Here is a 27014-nt window from a genome sequence, read left to right on the forward strand (position 1 = left end):
TCTATTCATACTGGTGTTCTCTATTCATAGTAGTGTTCTCTATTCATACTGGTGTTCTCTATTCATAGTAGTGTTCTCTATTCATACTGGTGTTCTCTATTCATACTGGTGTTCTAAAAAAAGAAATGGTACTCTGCTGCTCTTGGACAGCTACATGGATGGATATGGATAATTATCTACAGCATTCTTCAATAAAACATTGTCTTTATTTTTCACATTTTAAACTCTTGACAAGTCAGACAAATGTTGAAAAAGGTGTAGGGAAGATAGGAAATAACCCCAAATCCCCTGGTTTTTCCAGAGTAGTTTTACTCCATGCAAATCAAAGCTTTGGTGTAAAAGTACATCTTAGTACAGTAAAAAAAAATGGTTTAATGCACATGTCTACATATGATAGCAAGGAGTACAAGTACTTTAATTACTTTAGTTACTTCAGCAGTTTCACAAGATCTGTTCTATACTTGTACTTTAAATGGCTAAACATTTTTTTTTAATTATCTGTATACTGAAGCTAAACAAGGAGCCAAGTACAAGAGGACAAAACAGATTATGTAAAAAAACACACTTCCACCTGAGGCAGAATGGCCCCAATATGAATCAGACCCATGAAAAAAAACAACCTCTTTATCATCTAAAATACACTATCATCCAGTGTATGAAATGAACTCACATACAGGCATACAGTATGAGCAGCTTAGGTAGAGACAGCAGGAGGGGTTTGTCCCGCCTGTGGTGGTGTGTTTACCCTCACCACCACTTCAGATTATATTCAATAAATTCAATAAATTAGCCCGGCCCAACACAGATGCCATTTCCCCTTTCCGATAGTTCTCAATAATAAACAAGAAATTCCCTCATTTAAAATACAAACATTTAAAAAAATGAACTGAACAGATACAGAATGAACAAAACATATGCAGTGTGTGTGTGTGTGTGTGTGTGTGTGTGTGTGTGTGTGTGTGTGGGTAGAGTAGCACTAATAGGTTTCTTTCTAAAAACAAATGCAGGTTATAAAACATTCTGTAAATCCATGTGTGTGTTTGGGGTGGACACTAGCTGTGAAAGAACTGGTTACAAAAAAAACGTTTAAAGACTGTGTGTGTGTGTGTGTGTGTGTGTGTGTGTGTGTGTGTGTGTGTGTGTGTGGCTGTCAGCAATAAGACAGACCCCCTAACCCCATAAATCTTCAGTCCGGCCAAACTTGTAGATCAGAGTGCTACAGAGAGAGAGAGAGAGAGAGAGAGAGGAAAACACTAAATCAGGACACTGGGAAAAACAACAAAAACAACAGCTACATTTTTTTCCATCAGTCATAAAGAGCTTCAATGAAAAATACAATACTTTTGATAGTTTTGCACTGTATAAAGTATGTCATCATCCGTGACGTTCACTTGAGCTTTTTGTCGTACTGTTATTGTAGTCTTTTAGTGTTTGGAGGACAACTGGTGCTGGAAACCATCACTGTGTTTGGGCAAGAGAAGGGGTTGCTATAGTAACTGCATTACCATATTAACTATGAAATCCACATATACAGTTGTGGTCAAAAGTTTACATACACTTGTAAAGAACATAATGTCATGCTCTCTTGAGTTTCCCCGTTATTTCTACAACTCTGATTTTTCTCTGATAGAGTGATTGGAACAGATACTTCTTTGTCACAAAAAACATTCATGAAGTTTGGTTCTTTCATGACTTTATTATGGGTTAACAGAAAAAGTGATCAAATCTGCTGGGTCAAAGATATACATACAGCAGTGCTAATATTTGGTTACATGTCCCTTGGCCATTTTCACTTCAATTAGGCGCTTTTGGTAGCCATCCACAAGCTTCTGGCAAGCTTCTCGTTGAATCTTTGACCACTCCTCTTGACAGAATTGGTGCAGTTCAGTTAAAGTTGATGGCTTTCTGACATGGACTTGTTTCTTCAGCATTGTCCACATGTTCTCAATGGGATTTAAGTCAGGACTTTGGGAAGGCCATTCTAAAACCCTAATTCTAGCCTGATTTAGCCATTCCATTACCACTTTTGATGTGTGTTTGGGGTCATTGTCCTGTAGGGAACACCCAACTGCGCCCAAGACCCAACCTTCGGGCTGATGATTTTAGGTTATCTTGAAGAATTTGAAGGTAATCCTCCTTCTTCATTATCCCATTTACTCTCTGTAAAGCACCAGTTCCATTGGCAGCAAAACAGCCCCACAGCATAATACTACCACCACCGTGCTTGACGGTAGGCATGGTGTTCTTGGGGTTAAAGGCCTCAGCTTTTCTCCTCCAAACATATTGCTGGGCATTGTGGCCAAACAGCTCGATTTTTGTTTCGTCTGACCACAGAACTTTCCTCCAGAAGGTCTCATCTTTGTCCACGTGATCAGCAGCAAACTTCAGTCGAGCCTTAAGGTGCCGCTTTTGGAGCAAGGGCTTCCTTCTTGCACGGCAGCCTCTCAGTCCATGGAGATGCAAAACACGCTTGACTGTGGACACTGACACCTGTGTTCCAGCAGCTTCTAATTCTTGGCAGATCTGCTTTTTGGTGGTTCTCGGTTGACTCTTCACCCTCCTGACCAATTTTCTCTCAGCAGCAGGTGATAGCTTGCGTTTTCTTCCTGATCGTGGCAGTGACAAAACAGTGCCATGCACTTTATACTTACAAACAATTGTTTGCACTGTTGCTCTTGGGACCTGCAGCTGCTTTGAAATGGCTTCAAGTGACTTTCCTGACTTGTTCAAGTCAATGATTCGCTTTTTCAGATCCATGCTGAGCTCCTTTGACTTTCCCATTGTAGCGTTTGTGGGCGTTTGTATCCAATGAGCCCTATTTAAATGGCCTCAGAGAAGTCACCAGCTGTAGTCACTCATAATCACTCACAAGAAGTTAAGAGGCCATGCTATGAAGCTCATTTCATTGACACAACTTTCTAAGTCACCAAAATTGCTAATTCATGTTGCTGTATGTATATTTTTGACCCAGCAGATTTTGTCACTTTTTCTGTTAACCCATAATAAAGTCATGAAAGAACCAAACTTCATGAATGTTTTTTGTGACAAAGAAGTATCTGTTCCAATCACTCTATCAGAGAAAAATCAGAGTTGTAGAAATAACTGGAAACTCAAGAGAGCCATAACATTATGTTCTTTACAAGTGTATGTAAACTTTTGACCACAACTGTACATGAAGCAGGACAAATTTGTCATATACAATCATATAATTATATTTTAGAGCAGGGGCGTTTCCTGATACTGTACGCATTCTGTTGTGATGATTGAACCTTTTCTGCTCAGAGAATAAATATTTAAAAGACAACCTGGTTTTAGGTATTATTTATTTCAGCATTAAAAGACTCACGCAAAGCGGGTATTGGAATATTTTCCACCACACAGCAGTATATTAAGTACTTCAAATTAGTTCCACTTTACCAGCTGCAACATTAAGGAATAAACACATTAACAGTCCATAATTTGAATACAATCATATCATTTATATTATTCTGCATAATGAGTACTTTTACTTTAATACGTATTTTTAGATGAGAATATGTTTTGTACTTTTATTTAACAAATATTTTGAATGCAGGACTTTTACTTGTAACAATGTACACTGTAGTAAATGGTAAATGGACTGTACTTGTATATCTCTTTTCTAGTCTTCTGACCACTCAAAGCTCTTTAACACTACATGTCATCATTCACCCATTCATACACTGATGACAGGAGCTACCATGCAAGGTGCCACCTGCCCATCAGGACTATCTAACATTTACACCCATTCACACACCGCAGGAACAGTCTATGGGAGCAATTTGGGGTTAAGTGTCTTTCCCAAGGACACATCGACATGAACTAGAGGAGCCGGAAATCGAACCACCGATCATTTGATTTGAGCCACAGTCTTTGTGATACAAGGAGCGATGATGGGAAGGTCCGTGGATGGAGGTGTATACACTTTTCATTACCGACATGTATCCACAGATAAATGAATGTCGTCAATTTTAAGTTTGAGGGTTACAGCAGGTTCTGGGCAACATGTATCTCTTTTATTTGACTGCTGCTTACAAAGTTGATTTTAGTCCAGTTTCATGTTATACTCACCTGAAAAAGATGAAGGCATTCTGAAAGAACACAGCCAGCCCGGGTGCCACTTCTTTCTCTAAGAAAAGTTACAAAACAAAATCACAGTCAATAACACAACGGTGTTTTGAAACAGATACTTATGTGTCTGTAAATGGAGTCCTTTAAGCAGAGAGAAGATGAAACTGTCGTATGACTGAGCCATAATCAACAGAGCTCCTGCTGAACATGTCTTGTGGGGAACAGCAAGTCGCTTCATAACCAAACAGAACATAAGCATTCTGGGTTGTTGAGCACCTTTGACAGGTGTGATAGAGAATTTTAGTACATTTCTACTGTGACTTAGTTTATGTGCCTTACTCACTAACAAAACTATATATGTGACATATGATTGTGTAAGGAGAGTGGTAACAGGACCATTTGGGTTATCTCTGCCTTTGCTTTGATAAGAGGGAGTAACTCAATGGGGGTGCAGTTTAACCAGAGAATGTTCCCAGGGGTAATCAAGGGTAATAAAGACAGATCTGTTTGTGGGACGAGGCTCAGAAGACGAAGGGGATGACTGGAGGGGTCAATGGGGAGCTTGAAACTGCTGTTCAATTGTTATAATATATAATGTTCCCCAACCCTGTGTGCTGAGATGCTTAAAAGCAAGAGAGACACTGGATTCTTGGCTCATCCTCTGATACAGACTGAACTGCTGTCTGTATGATGGTGAAGCCTTCTCTGGCCAGAGAATAAATACTTTAAAGACAAACTTCTTTCCTCAATGTTTCTTGTTTAAGTTTTCAGTATTATAGGACTCACTCGGTACTATTGTATAGTTTTTTTTTCCACCATACAGGTCAAACTACTGAGGACTGAATGGACTGAATCCAATACCCTGTAACAAATGGGGGACAAGATCCAGAGTATTCCAATGGTGTAAAATGACTTCTAGAATTCAGCTGAAGCTAATAAGGAGGAGATTTTTGGAGTGTAAATGCAAGTAAAAAAGCTAATGTTAGGCTATAAACAAATTACACCATGGTCACATGACTTCACGTCACAACTATGCTTCCAACTTATTTGATGTGATTTAATTTAGCATGCTTACCTCTTCTACAAAAGCCTTTGCTCTTAGCAGAATGTGATCTAGCTAATGGTCATGGCTGTGTGAGTTAAAATAGTTTGCAAGAGCTCGAGTATAAACTAAACGGCAATCTCCGAGGCGGAAAGACGAAGCCAACGCTAGATAGCCAAAAACTGCAGATCCTCAAATGGCCACTTGAGGCTGATTCCAAAAGTGAGTTAATCCCGACAGACCCCCATGTAAAAATGACCAACTTTACAGCAGAAATAAACTACCAGGTTTACAGCCTGGTACAACAATTGGGTTGGCCTCTAAAGCTAATATCCCCGTTGTCTGCCTCCATGAGTCATTCCTCTGATAGTCTGGCGACCTGTCCAGAGTAAACCCTGCCTTTGAACTTTAACCCAAACCGTGATCTTTTCCTTAACCTAACCAAGTAGGTTTGATGCCTAAACAAATGCTGCAGGGCCGCACGCTAGGCTCCTCACTGCGCTGGAATATAGACGTCTACCAGGACGAGTGAGGCGAATTCTCCCAGTAGGTAGAAGGGTCTGCATCTCATGGTAGGAGTCTACAGCTATGGCCAGCATGATCGATGAAGTTCTTAAGTGTCGGTGCACCACCTTTTGTTCAACAAGAGGCGGACTACACCTCTCTGTTTTAGCGAGTCCTCAGTACAGTCTGCTCAGTGAAATGATAATTAAATAAAATTAAGCCTAAAATCACAAGTTTGCCTCAGAGGGCTTTACAAATCTGTACACATTCAACATCCTCTGTCCCAGGACCCTCACATCAGAACAGGAAAAACTCCCCCCAAAAAAAAACTTTAAAGGGGAGAAAAAAGGAAGAAACCTTAGAGATCAACAGAAGAGGGATCCCTCTATTGGGATGGGAGAGGGATCCCTTTCAATATGGCCAAATAGGCCAAATCATAACTTGTTAACCAGGGATCTGACATAGTTAGCTTAGTTTCCAATCCCCACGTGTATCTCTGTCAATTGTCATATGTGCTCCAGTAATGAGCACGAAAACACAACAAATAAGAACAAAAATGTAGCAAAGGAAAAATACTAAATAGGAATTTAAATTCCAATAAAATCAATATAGCAGCAGAAAAATATGAAAAAAAAAAAAATCACAATTAAGACACAAGTCAAACAAACAAGACAAAGGTAGAGCGACAGTGCTATGGCCTGCGATCCAGTAGCAGGTGAACCAATTGACCACTCAGTGACCTGTAGCTCCTTAAATGCTCACTGAAGCAGCTATTGCAGGTTCAGGACAGATGAAACCAAGATGAACTTGTACCAGAATGATGGCAAGAGAAAAGTGTGGAGAAGGAAAGGAACGGCTCATGATCCGAAACAAACCACATCATCTGTTTAACATGGTGGAGGCAGTTCAACCACATATTGACTGCTTCAGTTCAGCTCAGTCCCATATTAAATTAAATAACTTTAAAAATGAGCTTATTTCAGGGTACTTTGAGTTAGAATACTAACACAATTCAATACTTTTCATATCAGAACATCATAATAAATCTAAAGCGGTAACGGTAGAGTCTGCCCCTGGGGTTTTTCCCTGTGAACCAGGCTGTAGGTCTACTTCACCAGTGTTTCTGAACGAGAGGATGAACTGTCGCGAGAGGTGTGTTGCTGAAGACCGAAGGAAGTGCATTGTTGTGTGTAGATGTTTGTGAGAGGGACACTCATAGGAGGGGCACTTACTTGCCACCACGTAGCCACCAAACAGGATCCAGATGGAGGCGATGAGTGAGCCAAACATCATCATGAAGCCAATAAACAGCCAGAGACGAGCTCCTGCAAAGACATACACATGCTAATCACTTTCATTAGCTCACCAGTTATTCTTCAAACTCTGACAGCTGAACCATATATTCGTTTTGTTCATTAGCCAATCAAATTAAAGTAGAACAACAGTCCTTGTGGCAATACAGTAAAAACAATATTCTAGAATGCAAGGTATGAAAACAGAACCATTGCAATGCTTTGTGTGCATTAAATAATATCTATTCAACTAAAATGGTCTATTAATACACAATGCTAGTTGTCCTGACAAATAGTGTTTCCATAGGAAACACTATTTTTTTATTTTCATAGGCTGTATAATTGTCTTAATTCCCTGCTGATTGAGAATTGTACAGTTTGGACTATTACATATTGGTTTGCCTGAGAATATGATCACCTTCACTTGTCTTTTAAAGTTACCCATATGAATGCTGTCATTGTAAGGTTTTGAAGTCAAAGAATAGAGGCTTTTAATGACATTTTCAGCTTTCCATACCCACCATGGTTCCAGCGCCTGAGCTCCAGCAAAACTAGCATGTTAGCATATGAACATCCCTATTTCCCACCTTATATCCAATATTCAAATAAACATTGACTCCAAAATCTATTTTAATTTTTGCTTGCAGATATAGATATAGATATATATATATATATATATAAATAAAGAGAGAGAGAGAGAGAGAGAGAGAGAGAGAAATAGGACAGATGCACTAGAAAAGGGGAGAAAGGGGACAACATGCAGCAAAGAGCCACAGCCGCTGCAGTAAGGACACAGCTTTGATACATGGGACACTCACTCTACCTGGTGAGCTCCCCCTCAAACATATGTATGGCAGCAAGATTGAATTTGTTTTTAGCAAAACCCTTGAGGTCAGAGCCTTCAAGCTGATGTTCGAGAAGGCATTTCATTTACATGCAAGCAGCCATGAAGTTCATTGTGTTAAAGAAGCAGTCAGCTGCAGCGACATGTATTAGTTTACATAAATAAACACACATTTAGAGAAACACACCTGTCCTGCCAAGGCAGCCCTCTCCATATGCGTCTCCTCTCACCTGGCCATTAGAAACTGCATTTATCCTGAAAATAAAGACACGGTCAACAGTTACACAAGAGAGGATTCTGAGTCACTGGTCTACACTACGGAGTCAGTTGAACTGAGTTCTTCCTATTGTTGAAACCGCTATTATGTGATGTCAAGATATATTTTCAGTGCTGCCTAAAGGAAGGATTGTAAACACCTTTGCATTCAAAGCTGGCTACTCATCCTCGACTCAACGAGGGGGAGAGCGGTGGTAAAGCAAGCTATAAAGTGAATGAAGAGAGGGAGCGACGTCAGTGCGAACAAAGCAGTGAATCAGAGGAATAAAACAATATTTTACTGATTGTTTCACAGCGGTAATGTTCCAAAACACAAATAAAGACACTCACACCTCCTCATCAGCTCTCTAAACAGCTGTGTGTTTAGCTCAGCGCTGCCCTCAGTCACTGTGCACACATCAGAGTACACACACATAAAACACACAGCGACTTAACAACCCGCTCTCATCCGTCAAATACACCCGCTTCTTATCGTCTTATCTCTAAAGAGATGATTGAGAGGATTTTTTCTTTTGTCCATGCATTGGTTTTTTTTTTTTTTTATCAAATTCCTGCATATAATTTTAGGTAAAAAAAAAAAAAAAAAAGTACTTTTAGCATTTTAATGCTCTTTTTCTGTTCTAACAGCGCTAACATTTGCTATTTGATCTCTTTACTAATTCTCAGTGAGCACATTTTTGCTTTCTTGAATAATAAGCCAGTGTCCAAATGCTGTCATAGTGACCTCAGGAAGACATCAAATTAAACGTAACCAGTGCTGGAAGGGACACTGTAATGGCAGCAGGTCAGACATACACAATTGACAGATTACAGGTTATTCATCATTGATATTTAAAGTCATCCAGAATTAACAAATGACTGTTGAATTCAGTTCCATGCCATGTGCAGAAATTTGTTTTTGTTCAGTTTCGTTAGCATGTGTCATCCTTCACTACTCATCATGAGTAACTGTTACACCATCTGCACAGGAACATTTTCTATCCTGAGAATCAGAATTCATTGTTTATAGTTCTAAGATTGCCCAAAGACACTCCCATCAGTCTCTCTTAACTTCAGGAGGCCTTTTAAAATCAATTCATTGATATTATTATACTATTGATTTTAAAAATAAGTGCTGGAGCAGAGAACAATTTCTTTTGCGCTTCATTGCTTTCCAGATGTGCACAAACCTGTCGTAATAAATACCACAGCATTAGATCTTATATATCTTCACCTCATGCAAATGAGATGAACAACAGCTTCGGCCGCTTCTCCTTCCAGTTTGCTGCTCCAAGCGACTGGAACGAGTTGCAAAAGAAGCTAAAACTCCACACCCTCATTCTGCTGCCCTCCTGCAATAACTCATTACAAATGATAGCCTTTTTGACCAGGTCGTCATTGAAAATGACAATTGACTTATCTGGTTAAATTAAGGTAAAATAAAAATATATTATTACATTATATTATTTTAACCCAATAAACTGAGAAATGTTTTTTTTTTTCACTCTAGACAATTTGGCTAACAGCAGGAAAAGTACAATTGCAATTGAATATTTTTCCCATTATACATCCAAGTGTTTTCGAGTACCAGAGTCATTTTAGAAAACCTCTCGTCTCACAGCAGCAGTGAAATGAGAGGTGTCCGGTGGCAGTGATGACAAAAATATATATTTTTTTTAATCATTAATTTGACATAAAAATCGGGGTGGGGGAAAAAAATGTATTCACGTAAGAATGAAGATTCTTATCTTCCAATAATCTGAATCGATCCACAACTTTAAAAAGAGTCCCACAACGTCACTTTCATTAATTGACAATGAAATGGAATTCAACAACAACGGTAATTATGGCAGAGAACCCCGAGGACAACGGTTGTCAGAAAATTGTGTTTTCCATGAAGACACCACACCGCCAGAGCTTTGTCGAGAGCTGGAAGCAGGACAAAATTTGACGGAGGCGACCGCCTCATAATTCTCTATGCAGGAAAAACCCTGGTCCGCCTGACAAGCGGCGAAAAATGATGGATAGATCAACTAATTAACAAGCAAATAATGACTTTGTTGATTTCTAAAATTTACATTTTCCCTTTATGAGTTGATGAGGCTCCTAGCTAATGTCTACAGCCAAAAACAATAACTAATGTTACTGTCTACGGCAGCCTACACATATTCAAGACTTGTAAATTAAACGTATGACTTAAAAATCAAATTTCCCATTTCCGAACATTGCTAATTGTTTAAGTTGGAGGCAATTCTTCCAGGAATTCAAACCTGTGCACCCTGTTACTCACTCTCTGACAGACAGACAGATTTAACAACCTGCAAGTGTCCAGCACTTACATGAAGAATGCTACGGTGGAGAAGACACCACATGTGTGGAATGCATGGTTCATCTGGGCCTGGGATGGATACGTAACTGCTGCGTCAATCATGATCCACCAGCCTGTGAAGAACTAGGACAAAACCATACAGAGTTGACATGTGAGATATATGAATAGTGAGATGCAGCTCCATTAAATGACTCTCTTATATATTGTAATGTTGGGGAAAGCTGGTGGAAAGAGATAATATAGATAAAGGATTACAAATATAAAACCTTACAAATCTCACCCTTTGCATACACTCACACTAAAGACAGCCACACTCTAATATTTCTGCTGTAAAACTTTTCTTTTTTCTGTCTCTGCCAGTCATTGAACCAATCTGTCTCTCAAGAGCCACTGACCATAACTCCAGAGACAATAGAAGCAACTGTGTTCCTCCTCTCCCCCCATTCAATGCATTCGCACTCTGGCCAGCGGAAGTTATCCAGAAAGCCAGCCATCTGCAGCCCTCTTTGTGTCCCCCTTCTTCTCCTATGATCCTTCTCTGCACAGTTGATGATCCAGTCCTCCTCTTTGTATGTGTCAACACCTGCTTCACCTGCTGTTCTTCACGGACTGCAGGCTGCTCTGCTTCCGGCTGAGATCAGAGACTCTGTTTCCTGTAGAGGATGCATACATTCATGTCTTATTAATGTTAATTATCATACCTGGAAATGGATCTAAGCCTGCTCAGTTTGAGGAGGATTTCCAAGCCTAAACTGTGACCTACTTATAAGGACTGTTGATTTCTTGTTCATTTGCTTACAACCACTTATTTTTGTTTTGGATCAAATGGCCTGTTCTTAATTGAGCTTGGCATTAAGATAATCAAATAAACAGCCCTAATTCAGATAAATGTCCATATTTTATTGGTAGATTTTGACCTTATTTGAATCTAAACAGGCCGTCCTCTGAGCTGGATGGATTACATTGGTCTCAATGTGCGAATGAACAGGGACAGTCTACAAAGTGTAACGCCGAAAATACATATTACAAAAATATGCAATAGCTTCATTGTCATGCAGTGTAGTGTAACTAAAATAATTTACACCAATAGGCTCCTCTTGGTTATACTGCAATGCTTGTTTTAGAAAAAAAAATATTTTGTATAATCATTGTATGTATGCCATTTTTAATGACCAGTCCAATGCAGTGTAGCACAATCAACATCTGTTCAACCACAGGGGTCACCTGTGGGTTATACTGAAAATCATATTATGGAAAAATGGGCTGTATAATTTAGAAGATTATAATTGGGAAATATATTCAATAAAAATATTTAATAACTCACTGTTATATAGTGTAGCATGACCAAAATCATTCATCTCCTTGGCATATTACAACAGCTATTATAGAAAAATATGCTTTTGATTAATGTCTTTTTTGTGGAAATATTCAATAACTTCACTGTTATAAATGGTAGTGTAACAATGATCACTTCAAGAGGCCCTATTATGCGTTTCCTCTTTTTCCCTTTCCTTTAGTGTATTATAGATATATTTTAGTACTTATAAAAAGGTCCGTAGAGTTGTAGTCCACGCCCCTCAGAAACACTGCTCCTGAGCTGCCTGGTTGGTTTGTGGCTGTCATGTCTAGGAGACGCTGTGTTCTGCTCTGCTAGAGGAAATGTTCTTTGTATGGACTCTCAAAGGGAAGATGACCTGAAGGACAAGTGGCTAAACTTCATTTTAAATGCATTTACAGAGGACAACTTTCAAAACTGAACACAGTTCACGGCTGGATTTTCTAAACGCTTACTGCTGAAAGACGATGGCGGTTCAGGATCACAACCTGTAAGTATAATTTATTATTTGTGGATGTGTAAAGCTAATATTATTGTGTTCTAATGGCTCTTCTAATCACGGTGTAGAAACACTGTGTAGAATATGACGATTGATTATTTGAATATTAAATATTGTGATCTTGAATAGAGTTGAAGTGAGGAGGTGGGTTGTGATAATGTTATGGCCTCTATCCACTTGGCTAACTTTCTTGCTATTTTCATGACTGTTGTCCCGCTCTGTTTCTGACTGCTCTGATCCACTGGTCTCCTTTCATAATACTGCCGACAATGGGTCGACGAGACACATCCCAGCAAAAGATGAGCGTAACTTTTACCTGTAGCTTTGTAATATGGAGGCCGATAATAACCAACAGTGCAGCTGGTCTCGAGGTAGACAGCCGGCTGTATTTATGTCATAAAATAATATTGTGCGAGTCTGTGTAAATGTGTTTACATTAATATTTGTGGTCTGCTGATTTTTCAGGGGACAAGACTTTTTAGCTTGATAGATTATTATTATTATATTTTACATACTTTTTGTGATGTTACTCAAGGGTTAATTCCACTCTACAAAGAGGAGAAAGTTCTGGTCAACAAGAGAGTTGTCAAAGATGTGGAGAAGCTGAGTCATCACTACCAGACATCGTCACTGGAGGCCTTCCACAGCTTGATCCTGTGCTTCACACCCAAGAACGTGGTTTTCACTTTCATGGAATGTTGTGCAGGTAATCAATACACAATATAATGGATTCTGTAACCTCTTAGAACAATGTGACTGATTAGTGAAGTGTTACGACTGGATCAGTCATTACATTTCTGCCATTCTATTTTTGTAGGTTGTGCCTTTTCCTTTATTATAATAAAAAATATGACCTTGAGCAAGCAACAACACTACAAGGTCTTGTTCCCCAAGTCAAAGAAGGGCGAATGCATAGCAGCCAGTTCAAACAGATCCTACATACAATAAGTTATCAAATATTTTTATAACAAACATAAAATTTGAATGACCTTTTAAATATATATAAGGAAGGAAGCATACTTTATTTAAAACAAATGAATGCCTATTAAATACTATGTTTTTACAGATTACGTGGATGAACTGATGAGGCTCGTATTTGAGGTGTTTGAGGACCCGACTCCATTTGTTGAGGAGTTGAAGCAATGTTCTGTGGAATTTATACTGTGTTCTGTGGTACTTATTCTGTGGTATTTGTAATGTGTTCTGTGGAATTTATACAGTGTTCTGTGTCCTGTTTATAAGCACAGGACCGATTTCTACCGGCAGAATGCATTTGTCATATTTATGAATTATTTGCGTATGTTTTGAAATTGTGATTGTGAAGTCATTATTAAATAACCCAGAATATGATTATGGTGTTTTTTGAAAACTGGAATTAATTTATTAGACTCAATGTTTCAGGGGAAATTGAAATTATATAACTCAAACCTGACACTCAGGAATGATCAGCCTCACGTGACTGAATGAAATGATGATAAATGATGTAAAAAGTATTTCATCTCTCCAGCGCTCTCTGACTTTAATTGTATCCATAATAAAAGTCACTGCAAGAAATATCAAATCATGAAAAGACAAATCTTTCTTACAAATGAAGAAAGTTGTTTGTGGTCCTTTTGTTGTTCAGACCTACAATGAACATCTTTTTCATTTAAACCAGATGGTGAATCAGAAAACTATTCAAACATAAAGCTTTAGTTTAGACTTGTCTTCACTCTGGTATGAAACAGTGATATTTAGCTCCAGAGTCCAATCACATAACTGATGAACAATGAGGGGGCGTGTCGGCCGTTAAAACACTTCCTGTAAGGCTGTTCTTGTACAGCCTCGCTCATGGCTCCTCAGAGATCTCTCCTCGCTTTTCGCTCCTCAGAGCAGAAATAAGAGCTTTGGGACGGCCGTCAATATAGCGGCACAGAACAACTTCCGGTTCAAGCGAGGATCGAGGAAATGACAAATAAGAGACGATGTACCCACAGAGAGGGTGAGAAGAGGTGCAACAGGACAGCCAGGATGAGAAAAACAAGGTGTTTTTTGAGCATTAACGCATGTAAACATATTGTAACAGTAAATTCAGATACAAATATGCACCAGAAAAGAGCATAATAGGTCCCGCTTCATACATCAATGGGCTCCTCCTGGTTATAATCGGATGTATTTTCATGTTTCTTTTGTCAGAGGATTTGATTTAAGTATCTACAAAAAGTTCCAAAATCCTTAAAATACAGTTGCAGCTAAACAATAAGCTAAGCTATTAGCTTTCATTTATTAGCCTGTTTTTCTGATCAAACTCCGTATGGCATCACTAACGTTACCTGCAGTCAGTGGTGGGTCGTCACAAAGTTATAGCTATTTTATAATTTAATTATTTTTCACAAATACACTACATGTATTCTAAATATTATTTCCCATTAGCTTATTATCTCAATGCATAGCTACTGTCTTCCTCAGTTGCTCTTTTTCCAGGCTGCAGTGCTGTTTCCAGCACAGCTTGTTTTAAGTAGAGCTTTCACCCTGATGCTAGCCGGAGGCCTTCAGAACTACAAGTGAATCCCTTTGCAGTTTAAGTAAATGGAGACGATATTGTTGATTGCCATGGTCTTCAACCAATCAGATTTTTAGTTTGACGTGTTGGGCGTATTCAGAAATTGCCAGGCTCGACTGTCATCACTGGCGTCCATGAAACCTCTTGCTGGAACTGAACCGCACCAATGTTCTGTACAGCCGCATCATTAAACTCTTTGTAATCAAAGAAAGGAGGATGGACTTTGTCTTTAAGTGAGCAGCAGCTTCGGTAAGTTAACTGCTTTTGTTTTTACATCTGCAGTAGTGTTACTATTGTGTTATTTTGTCTCTGGTGTCGTTTTTATGATATGGTTAATATTGTTTCCTCTGATGTGAATGATATTTGAATGGTGCCCTTGAGTGTGTGATGGAATGTGTGTTTTAGCACCGTAGTTTTGCTGGAATGTGCAGAGGCCTGTTGAATCGTGTTATTTGGATTTTATCTTATTCTACCTGCTTTGTTGTCATATAAATATATACGTGACTGGTTCTTGTCATTGTGTTAATTACATTGATTTTGACTATATGCATTGTCTGTTAATGACGAAGCATCCCGTCATGCGCGTATTCATGTATCTGCACTCTGAAGTTAGTGTATTTGTAGCTTCATGTAACATTTAATTTCACTTGTCAAATGTTGTCTTCTCTCTGCCATGATGTGAGTCTCACGCTGTACTAAGACAAAGACACAGAGAGAGGACGTTTGAGACGAGGACATCTCACTCTGGAGCTTCTTAAGTACCGATAGCAGAACTGTTAACTCCGGACCGCATCAATACTCCCCGTTTAGAACCAAGTATCAGGGGGCATCACTAATTATAACAGTTAAGTTATTGAATTGTTTTTTCAAATCAAAAATATTCTACATTATACAAAAGCATATTTTTCTATTATAACGGTATTACACACAGGAGGAGTTCATTGATGTATGAAGTGATCTTTGTTACACTACACTTTATATCAGTTATTGAACATTTTCCCAATAACAATTCACCATAATTATACAAAATCATTTTTTTCTAAAATAAGCATTGCAGTATAACCAAGAGGAGCCTATGGGTGTAAATTATTTGAGTTACACTACACTGCATGACAATGAAGATATTGAATATTTCTGTAATATGTATTTTCGGCGTTACACTTTGTAGACGGTCCCTGTTCATTCGTCTCACAGCCGGCCGCGCATTGAGACCAATGTGATCCGTCCAGCTCGGAGGACGGCCCGTTTAGATTCAAATAACGTTAAGGTTGAAGCTCGTTGTCTCACTACGGTTACACAGAGGTAACGTTTGTGTTTCAACAACGTTTCGCTCACGACTTATTGATCCGGGAAGTCCGACTCTGTGAATATCATTCCAACTTTACCGAACTGTAGGTACAAATAAGCCGTGTGCTCGAACACCTGAACTGCCATCTCACCGAGGGGAGTTTTGATTAACGTGACTGCAGCTAAACCTTCACCACAATCCGGCTAATAGCTCGATTAGCTAGCTCCAACGTTAGGACAGCAACACTATTCCTAACGTTAGGCTACACTTCCTCCATAGTAGTGCTGTTTAGTAAAAATAATCCAATGTCTATTCTTTTGATTGGACCATTAGTGAATTGATAACCTGAACATACAAATCGTCCCTGGATCGAGTCAAAGCTCCATTCATGCGAGGAGCTAACGGTAGCAAACATGACGTCAGTTGTCCCGATTAGGATGCAGCTTTTTGTTTACAAGGATAACGTGGGACTCGAGCTACCGGGTAGCACAAATCAACCGTGACCGTATTGACACAAATCAACCGTGACCGTACTGACACTAACCCAAGGAACCACAGTTAGAACCCACAATGACATGCTTTGCATGGAGGGTTACATGCAGTTGCTCACCTTGTCAAGAGCCCAGAATGTTTACAGTTTCCATTCTTCTCTTCTCTTCTTTTTATTCCCCCCCTCCTTCTTCTTCTTCTTCTTCTTCTTCTTCTTCTTCTTCTTCTTCTTCTTCTTCTTCTTCTTCTTCTTCTTCTTCTTCTTCTTCTTCTTTTTGGTTTTCATGTCGGTTTGCACACAACGTTATTGCGCATTACTGCCACCAGCTGGTATGGTGTGGATCAGGATTCTAATTATTCACGAATTCTAACAATAAAGAAAAGAATAACAAAAGAAATATCAAATATTGAACATTAAAGCATAACATGTTCTAAAGTTTCTTCCTGATTTCAAAATTCACACCTTTTAGTATTTTGTTTTTAGTTTTCCTATTTTAAATAATATACTGTCTCTAATCGTATGCCCAAAAATGTAACCTTGTTATATTATTTCTTCTCTCCGAGTTCTCCTGTGCTTCTCAACATACCTCCTTTCCTCTGAATTCTAGATAATCACCTTCCTGTTTTCTCTTCTTACCACTGTTTTTGCTACCTTTCTTTCAACTTATGCTTAATTCTGGTCATCATTTAATTTATTCTTTGTTTGACAAACGTTGTGCTGGATATAAACAAACTTGATGAGAGAATGTGATCACCCGCACGGAAACTCTTGACTCATGCGTACAAACATCATGTTGGAGATGCAGATGGTGAGGTGATGAATTGAAGCCAGACTGCAGACATTTAACATGAGAGGTATCATTGTACGTATAATGATGTCTCTCACACATTTAGTTTCACTTCATATCACACTTTACTTTGCACCTTATCATAAACCAGCAGTGTTATTTGTATGAGTGAGCCATAAGCACCTTTCAATTGTAAAATATAAAAATCATCTCAAACCTCAAATCAAATTGCACTTAATATTTCAACAGCGCTGTCTGCACCTAGGAGAGCAGAGAAGAGACTGAAGTACTGACACTCATAGTCAGCTGATGAAATTATTATTATCTGTATTCTAACGTCAAATAGTGTTAAAGAAATGCAGAACAGAGCAATAATCTTCTAATACTGGGCAGATATCACCAAGTACAATCCTAGTTTTCATTAAGTATTTGTGAGTAAAATCGCTGTAGTAAACATGACTTTATGGGGTGACTCAGTGTTAAAGCAGGGTCGTCCTTCAATCAGAGGATCGGTGGTTTGATCCCCGGCTCTGCTCATGTACATGTCGATGTGTCCTTGGGCAAGACACTTAAACCCAAATTGCTCCCGTAGCTGTTCCTGTGAACGTTGTATGAATGTTAGATAGTCCTGATGAGCAGGTGACACCTTGCATGGTAGCTCCTGTCATCAGTGTATGACTGGGTGTGAATGGGTGAATGATGACATGTAGTGTTAAAGAGCTTTGAGTGGTCGGAAGACTAGAAAAGAGTTATACAAGTACAGTCCATTTACCATTTATTGATGGTGTGACTTCACACGTCCGCTTTCAGGTGTCACACAAACAGAGAGGACAAACAGGGGACCAAACAAAAAACAAGGAAGGGTAAACAGAAACATGAATGAGAGAGAGGCACAGCCGGACCATGACAAGGGACTCTGTGGATTCCACAGATACTCCTAATAGCTCCATGGTAAATACCAGCTTTGTGGTGCGCTGGTTGTCTGTAATCATTTAGGCATCGCCCCGTTTATCAATAAATAAGCAGACAGTTTTGATTGGTAACTGCAGATGTCCATTTTGTCCAGAGTTTTAACATTATATTATAGTTTTTTTTCTGCATGTGTACACACTATGGCCTCATCCCAGATAGACTGGGCGTAGCACCAGAACTTTCCAATTCCTATAAAAGCCCTGCTTCTGACCTGGGAGGTCTGATGGTTTGAAAATGTACATCTTGTCTGATTTGGTAAATGGACTGTACTTGTATATCTCTTTTCTAGTCTTCCGACCATTCAAAGCTCTTTAACGCTACAATTAGCTGCACCCAGTGAGCATAAAATATGGCACTGCAGGTACCCAGCTGACTCATAACAATGGCACGTACGTGATTCATTGAGTCAGAATGAAGGCGGTTCAGTGAGGAGACAGCAGTGATGCGGGTGTTGTACAGGACCGGGGGAAAAGCTCTCAATTTACCAGTCCATCTACTGCTATGGTCATGAGCTTTGGGTTGTTACCAAAAGAATAAGATGGCGGACACAAGCGGCCGCAATGAGCTTCCTTCGTAGGCTGTTTGGGCTCAGCGTTAGAGATAGAATGAGGAGCTCAGACATCCGGGGGGAGCTCGGAGTAGAGACGCTGCTCATTCACGTCGAAAGGGGCCAGCAGAGGTGGTTTTTGGCATCTGATTAAGATCCACCTCCCTTTAGAGGTTTTCCAAGCAACTGTTAAGAGGCCCTGGGGTGGACCCAGAACATGCTGGAGGGACCACAACCCTGAGGCGTTGGAAAGCCTCAGGGTTTCTCAGGACGAACTGGAGGACACTTCTGGGGAGAGGGATGTCTGGAATACCCTGCCAAGCCTGCTGCCCTCACGGCCAGAAACTGAAGCAGAAGATGATGGATGGAATAGCGATGGAAAAAGGCATTCATTTACTACTCATGCCAATGCAAAATCACCAAAAAGAGGGGAGGGGAGGAGGTAGCAGAGGTGTTTGTGAGGTGTGGTGTGTGGAGGAGACAGATAGGGCTGTGAACTTAACCTATTGAAGAAAAGGTTTAGCTCATTTGCCCTCTCCAGGGATCCCCTGGTTGTCTCCCTCCAACCTTGAAACCAGTTATCTGCTTCATCCCGGTCCACACCTCCCTCAAGTTGTTCTGCTGGAGTTTGCGGGTACCGAGGGTTTGTATTTCCTCTTCTTTGTCTTCCACTCAGAGCCAGCTCTACAACCCCGACGTCTTCTCCCCAGCTCCTCCGGGATTTCAGACCTCGCACCGGGCAGCAGCGGTTCACTCAGCGCAATCAGCTGATCAAGGGAGTAGCCGTGACCCCAGTCCATTGTGCGTGGCTCTTCGTTATAAAAGAGGGAAAAAAGCAACAGAAAAGCCACTAGAAGAGGTGTAAAAAAGTTACAGTCCATTGCCTGACCGTCACTTAAACTAAATGTTAAAGAAAAAACAAACAGAAGAGAGGTAAAAAGTGAAAAAAGACAAACAATTAAAACATACACAGGGAGCTGCTGCAACAGGCGGCCGCTAGCACGGCGCCATTTTACACAGACTCGATATATAATACACAAGATTTCATGACAACTAGGCAGAATGAATGAACACGTGCGATGCCATTCAGTGCACCACAACGTCAGTTGTTCCATTATCTTAGCTGAACAATGAAAATTGATTCAAGAAAGTTGAGAGCCGGAAACTCACCTTCAAACTAAAAGTTTCAAACACATTGGCTGTATAGATCAAATTACGAAAGCCAAATTAAATGAAAACAAATAGTCTAGATAATGAATGTAATTTAATAGAACTTACATCAGACTACAGTATAGTATCTTTATATATGACACATTTACTTAACTGCATTTAAAATGCAAAAAAAACAGTCCCTGTATGGATGCTGGAGCTGTACTATGAATGAAGCCCTGTTTGGAACAGAAAATGTTCTCTCAGTAATCTCTGATAAGAATTACATATTATAGTATTATGTTTCTCAAAACAAACATGTTGGCCCTTTTTATAATGGAGCACATGAAAGCCACCTTGTCGATGCACCTGTACTAGACTTTGTTATGTATATAATACATCTCACAAGGGAAGGCTGAAATTAGATACAAAGAAGTCAACACATATTGACTTTCGAGCGTAGGAATAACAGAAATTCCAATTAAATTGATAGGAACAGAGAGGGCGGCTCCTGGTGAATTCCTTCTATGCAGGATAATTCCCCTGTTCATGCCTCAGAGCATAAGGGGTGTGTCAGGTTTGTAAGAGGAGTGCTCAACTTGTTATTGAGGAAGAGATCCAGTTGCAGAGGACAGCTGAGTGCTAACGCAGACAGACAAAAATAACTTTGCTCCTGATACACCACTGAGGAAACACTTTGATTCTGCCACAGATCTACCACCCTGAGAGGAATGGTGTGATTGATCATCAATGGTGAGTCCTTACTGCTTTCAAATAGAAAGTTTTAGCCTAAGTTGCCTGTTTGAATCAATCATGTTAAAATTCGTTGTAAACTGTTGAGTTGTATCCTGCTGCCTCTGAGCCACAAGTTATTATCCTAAAACCACATATAAAACCAAAAAGTCATTTTATTTTAAATTCAGGGGTTCTTTTGCATTGTGAGATATTGAAATCAGCGTTTTTCTTTCAAGAAGTACGGGGCTCTCTTCTCCTGGGTAGCTACAGGCCTCAGGGTTATTGACCAATAAGATAAGTTGCAGAAGGTCTTTAGGCTCAGACAATTTCAACTTTCAATTTTAAATACAATGAAGCTTTTGTTGTTCTCCTCTGGTGTTTGTGAATGTCAAACATAAAAGTTGAGAAAACTCAATATTTCAATGCAACATTAAACATGTTTTGGAGTTTTTAGTTCCAAAACTTTAAAGACTTTAAATCCCTTAATAATGGAAAGGCTACTGCAATGGAACAGTATAGCTCTGGTTCTCCTGTTTTGTTTCTCCAGTTAAAAAAGTACTATTTAGCATTGCACTTCCATGAAGTTATGGGACTTCTGTCTGCCTAGTAAACACACATTTAAATTCACACCTCCAGTTTTAGAATGCAGACTTTTTGTTACACATTTGTAGTCTAAGCCTAATATGATATAAACCTGATGACATCATCCATGTTGTGTTTTTCCTACTTAACAAACGTCCTCCAGAACCACGGAAGATGTTTTCCTATTGTTTTTTGACAAGCCAGGTATTGTGGTTCTGTTTGTCACTAAACTGACATTTGTATGTAAAATTGGTGGACTGCGAACTGACAAAAGACAAGTTGAACGCAGAGGCTAAATACATAAGGTAAGGAAGGCGGTAACCAGAAACAGGTGACAACAGGACTGACAAGCAACAGGTGAAACTCATAAGAGCTGGGCAGACAATCACACAGGTGGAATGTAAAACAAGACAATGCACAAGAGGAGAGGACTTCCCAACTAAAACAGGAAACCGACTATAACAAAAACTTTAGAACCATGACATAAAGTTGTCAAAATCTGTTTAACACTTATCTCAGAAGAGGTTGCTCTATTTTTGAGAAACAAAAGCGAGATCAAAATATAAAAAAGAGTAAATGCTTGAAATGTACCATTACAAAATCTCAGTGTAATTTATAAAATAAATAATATAATAAGAAAAACACTTAATTTCAGTGATAAAAGTCTTTACAGACTGTATGGGGTCGATCAGAGGATTATGATCTTATTCTACCAGGCTGTATTAGCAGCATAGTCAGTTATGGCATGACAGCATGGTATAGCAATCTCTCTGTACAGTTAATATCTAAGCTTGGTACAGACTGTCATGAAAGTTGTGGGGTAGAATGACCAACAGTCTCTCCAGTCAATATATAAGCAGTCTGTTTTCAGCCTTGAGTTTGACTCATGCAGCCTAGATACTAAGCCTCTAGTTCAGGGGTATTCAATTAAAATTCAACGAGGTCCAGTTAGAAAGAATTTCCTCATGCAAAGGTCCAGAACATCACAGTTAGTCTGATGATTTAGTTTCATATATATTGAAGTAGCCAACAGTTGTATTAACGTCTGTATGTTGTCAACAACTGACTGTCAAATGCAAGAAAGTTCAATTGAATAATATCTCAACAATATTTATTGTTAGATTTCAAATTGAACTGGATGAATTATAAATAATAATTTAATAATAAATAAATGTTCTTCTCTCATTTCAAGTAAAATAAGGGATGCATTAAACAAATACATGACAGAATGCGTTTGAAAAAAAATGTGACTCTTAAAATAAAGTACTTAAAATGTATTGAACTGAATTGTCCTGCAGCTTTAAAGTCAGTTCATTCAAGTGTGAAGTGGTTTAACCCAAAAAAGCCACAATATTAGAGTGTGGAAGGCTAAGTGTGATTTTCTACTACCCGCCATGTTAACAGTAAAAAGGACATAATTGGACCAAGCTGACGTTCAGTAAGTTTAGGAGGCAGAGCAGAATAAACAAAGTCCTGTAAACTACAAGGGTGGGCAAGGTTCACTTTTATTGGTCTCCATGAGACCTGAGCATTGGATTCAAGCCAGCACACACGACCAAAAATACAATTTAAAATTTGGGACAGCCAAGCTACCATTGCTTTTACTTCTTTGCAGTGTGGACAATTTAATATGTGGTTGTTTACAACCCCACACTGAGAGCACATAATATCAAGTACTGAGCCTATAAATACATAAAGTGCAAAACTATATATATATATATATATATATATATATATATATATATATATATATATATATATACATACACACACACATTGACAATAGTGTCGAGTCAGTGAGATGATCCTTTCTCAAGGGAACCTTAGTTATTATTTGGCAGCGATGCATCGTGATGGAATATAATGAAATAAGATAATTTTGTAATTATTAGATGCAGCTGATTTATACGGTGGCTATTTGTTTTGCACAGCCCTATTTCTTTTACAAAAGCTTTTACTTTATGACCGATAAATTCAGCCTTAAAAACACATATCTTTATTTTGGGATCAGGCTATTTTTCTGACAACAGCCATAATGTACAAAATCTGAAACGTAAAAATAAATTAATTTTTTCCCTACAGGAAGGTCAGTGCTGACCTGACTTTCATATTGCTCTTTTTCTAGCCTGCAGGTATGTGGTGCTGAAGATCCGGGCTGCAGTAAGAGGGGAGGTGCAGCCAGGGAAAACAAGCACCGCTGCCTGTAACCAGGCAAAAGGTGGGTTTGGTACAAATGATTCAACAGCCCAAATCAATGAGCCCCTCTGAGTCTGCTGCAGATGTTGTTGGTTTCATTTTACGAGGTTGGCGCTGCGTTACCGGAGCGATGTTGCAGCAGAAAAAGCGGGGGGTGCACTTGATAACTTTGTCACAAGTTTGCAGCAGAGTGCTTCAACCTTGATGACAGGATTTTACTATGTATCCCCTTTGACCAGTGTGGGTAACCATGACAGAATGGCGCTGTCTGTAGTTACGCTGGCTGAAACTCACGTGAAGTGGAACTGCAGAAGCAGACTAACTAACTTCCCTGAACACTTTAGCCAATATATGAGATATTCGTGTCTTTTTAACAGTGAATGAAACTTGCAAGAACTCGTCATAATAGCATGCACTGGGGCCGTCATAATAACGTACACTGGGGCCCATCATATTAGCGTACACTGGGGCCCGTCATAATAGCGTACACTTAGGGCCGTCATAATAGTGTGCGCTGGGGCCCGTCATAATAGCGTACACTTAGGGCCGTCATAATAGTGTGCGCTGGGGGCCGTCATAATAGCGTACGCTGGTGCCCGTCATAGTAGCATACACTGGGGCCCGTCATAATAGCGTACACTGGGGCCCGTCATAGTAGCATACACTGGGGCCCGTCATAATAGCGTACACTGGGGCCCGTCATATTACCGTACACTGGAGCCCGTCATAGTAGCGTACACTGGGGCCCGTCATAGTAGCGTACACTGGGGCCCGTCATAATAGCGTACACTGGGGCCCGTCATAGTACCGTACACTGGGGCCCGTCATAGTAGCGTACACTTGGGCCCGTCATATTACCGTACACTGGGGCCCGTCATAGTAGCGTACACTGGGGCCCGTCATATTACCGTACACTGGGGCCCGTCATAGTACCGTACACTGGGGCCCGTCATAGTAGCGTACACTTGGGCCCGTCATATTACCGTACACTGGGGCCCGTCATAGTAGCGTACACTTGGGCCCATCATATTACCGTACACTGGGGCCCGTCATATTACCGTACACTGGGGCCCGTCATAGTAGCGTACACTTGGGCCCGTCATATTACCGTACACTGGGGCCCGTCATAGTAGCGTACACTGGGGCCCGTCATAGTAGCATACACTGGGGCCCGTCATAGTAGCGTACACTGGGGCCCGTCATAGTAGCGTACACTGGGGCCCGTCATAGTAGCGTACACTGTGGCCCGTCATAGTAGTGTACACTTGGGCCCGTCATATTACCGTACACTGGGGCCCGACATAGTAGCGTACACTGGGGCCCGTCATAATAGCGTACACTGGGGCCCGTCATAGTAGCATACACTGGGGCCCGTCATAGTAGCATACACTGGGGCCTGTCATAGTAGCGTACACTGGGGCCCGTCATATTACCGTACACTGGGGCCCGTCATAGTAGCATACACTTGGGCCCGTCATATTACCGTACACTGGGGCCCGTCATAATAGCGTACACTGGGGCCCGTCATAGTAGCGTACACTTGGGCCCGTCATATTACCGTACACTGGGGCCCGTCATATTACCGTACACTGGGGCCCGTCATAGTAGCATACACTGGGGCCCGTCATATTACCGTACAATGGGGCCCGTCATAGTAGCGTACACTGGGGCCTGTCATAATAGCGTACACTCGGGCCCGTCATAGTAGCATACACTTGGGCCCGTCATAGTAGCGTACACTTGGGCCCGTCATATTACCGTACACTGGGGCCCGTCATAGTAGCATACACTGAGACTCGTCATAGTAGCGTACACTTGGGCCCGTCATATTACCGTACACTGGGGCCCGTCATAGTAGCATACACTGAGACCCGTCATAATAGCGTACACTTGGGCCCGTCATAGTAGCGTACGCTGGTGGCCGTCATAATAGCGTACACTTGGGCCCGTCATAGTAGCGTACGCTGGTGGCCGTCATAGTAGCGTACACTGGGGCCCGTCATAGTAGCGTACACTGAGGCCCGTCATAGTAGCGTACACTGAGGCCCGTCATAGTAGCGTATGTAGCGGTGCACAGAATGATCACACAGGCTCAATCTGGTGCTACACATTTAATGAAAATGCTCTGCAAAATACAAAAATATTCTCTGTCTCTCTCTGCAGGAGAAATGGATGGCAGGAGAAGCGCTGATGGGTCAGCCTTGATTCTCCAACCAACACAGACAGTCAATGTCCTGCCGAAGGAGTGTGGGTCCTGAAAGTAAACTGAGAGCTTGAGGGTAGTGTGGAAGGTCTATAATAAGGATACAAACACAACACACACACACACACACACACACACACACACACACACACACACACACACACACACACACAGAAACAAACACACATCCTGGTGCTCTCATTCTTCAAATATCATGAAAATATCATCAATTCCACGATGCTAATTTGTTTGAAATTCTTCTTCGCCAATATATTTAAAGGTTCATTCATTGCACTGACATGGATATGTGTCTGTCTATATTCGTTCCAATATCTCACCACAAAAACACAGACACTTCCATTCATAAAAACCCAGACAAATAAAATCTGAACTGCATTGAACTCCCACCTGCTTCCAGCTCTCAGTTTTCTTCCCCACTCGTCCTGCATCCAGTGGAGAGCTAGTTGGCAGAGAGAATGAAAGCCTGATCACCAATTCCCCAGCAGAGGAACGGATCAGTCTGGATAAAAAGACTGCTGATAAAGTTGTGCCAAGTCATATATTCATGTATTCAAAGACATTTTATTTGTTTCACTGTAAAATAAAGAGCATAGTTAATAAAATAAAATTCAATGTAAAATATTGCAAATAAAAAAATGCTCAGATATATAAACCTATTCTACAAAAAAATAGGAATACTATTGTGTTTTCTGTGTGTTTCTCCTGGCCCTACAAGTGTTTTGTGTATATACAGTGCTGTGAAAAAGTATTTGCCCCCTTCCGGGTTTCTTATTTTTTTGCATATTTGTCACACTTAAATGTTTCAGATCATTAAACTAATTTTAATATTAGACAAAGATAATCTGAGTAAATACAATATGCAGTTTTCAAATGATGATTTCTTTTATTAAGGGAGAAAAGCTATCCAAACCTACTTGGCCCTATGTGAAAAAGTAATTGCCCCCCCTTGATAAATCATGAATCAAATGTGATTTTTTGGAAAGCTGAGTTCAATTTCACTATCCACACCCAGGCCTGATTACTGCCAGACCTGTGGAATCAAGAAGTCACTTAAATAGAACCTGTCTGACAAAGTGAAGTAGGCTAAAAGATCTCAAAAAGCAACACATCATGCCTCCATCTAAAGAAATTCAAGAACAGATGAGAAACAAAGTAACTGACATGAATCAGTCTGGAAAGACCACAGAACAACATCTGAAGAACTGCAGGCCTCACTCGCCTCAGTTAAGATCAGTGTTCATGATTCAACAATAAGAAAGAGACTGGGCACAAATAGCATCATGGGAGAGTTCCAAGGCGAAAGCCACTGCTG

At 40.2% G+C, this 27014-nt stretch overlaps 1 protein-coding gene and 1 long non-coding RNA gene across 2 annotated transcripts; one reads left to right on the forward strand and one right to left on the reverse strand.

Annotated features, from left to right (window-relative positions):
• Nucleotides 1-190: 190 nt before the first annotated feature.
• On the reverse strand, nt 191-16735 carry LOC137883605 (transmembrane protein 50B). Its single transcript, XM_068725147.1, has 7 exons — nt 16631-16735; nt 10751-11008; nt 10366-10478; nt 7959-8026; nt 6868-6960; nt 4090-4147; nt 191-1216 (listed from the first exon to the last, which is right to left on the reverse strand). Exons 2-7 carry the CDS (start codon nt 10847-10849, stop codon nt 1171-1173), a joined length of 477 nt encoding a protein of 158 aa, XP_068581248.1. The 5' UTR covers nt 10850-11008; nt 16631-16735; the 3' UTR covers nt 191-1170.
• Nucleotides 16736-20592: 3857 nt separating this feature from the next.
• LOC137883633 (uncharacterized) lies at nt 20593-26377 on the forward strand. The gene is made up of 3 exons (XR_011104589.1): nt 20593-20718; nt 23408-23500; nt 25642-26377. It is a non-coding gene; the product is annotated as an uncharacterized lncRNA (long non-coding RNA).
• The last annotated feature ends 637 nt before the right edge of the window (nt 26378-27014 follow it).

This window comes from Cebidichthys violaceus, unplaced genomic scaffold, assembly GCF_023349555.1.
Source record: "Cebidichthys violaceus isolate CVI_PGR_0920_01 unplaced genomic scaffold, fCebVio1.0.p SCAF_34, whole genome shotgun sequence".
NCBI lineage: Eukaryota > Metazoa > Chordata > Actinopteri > Perciformes > Stichaeidae > Cebidichthys > Cebidichthys violaceus.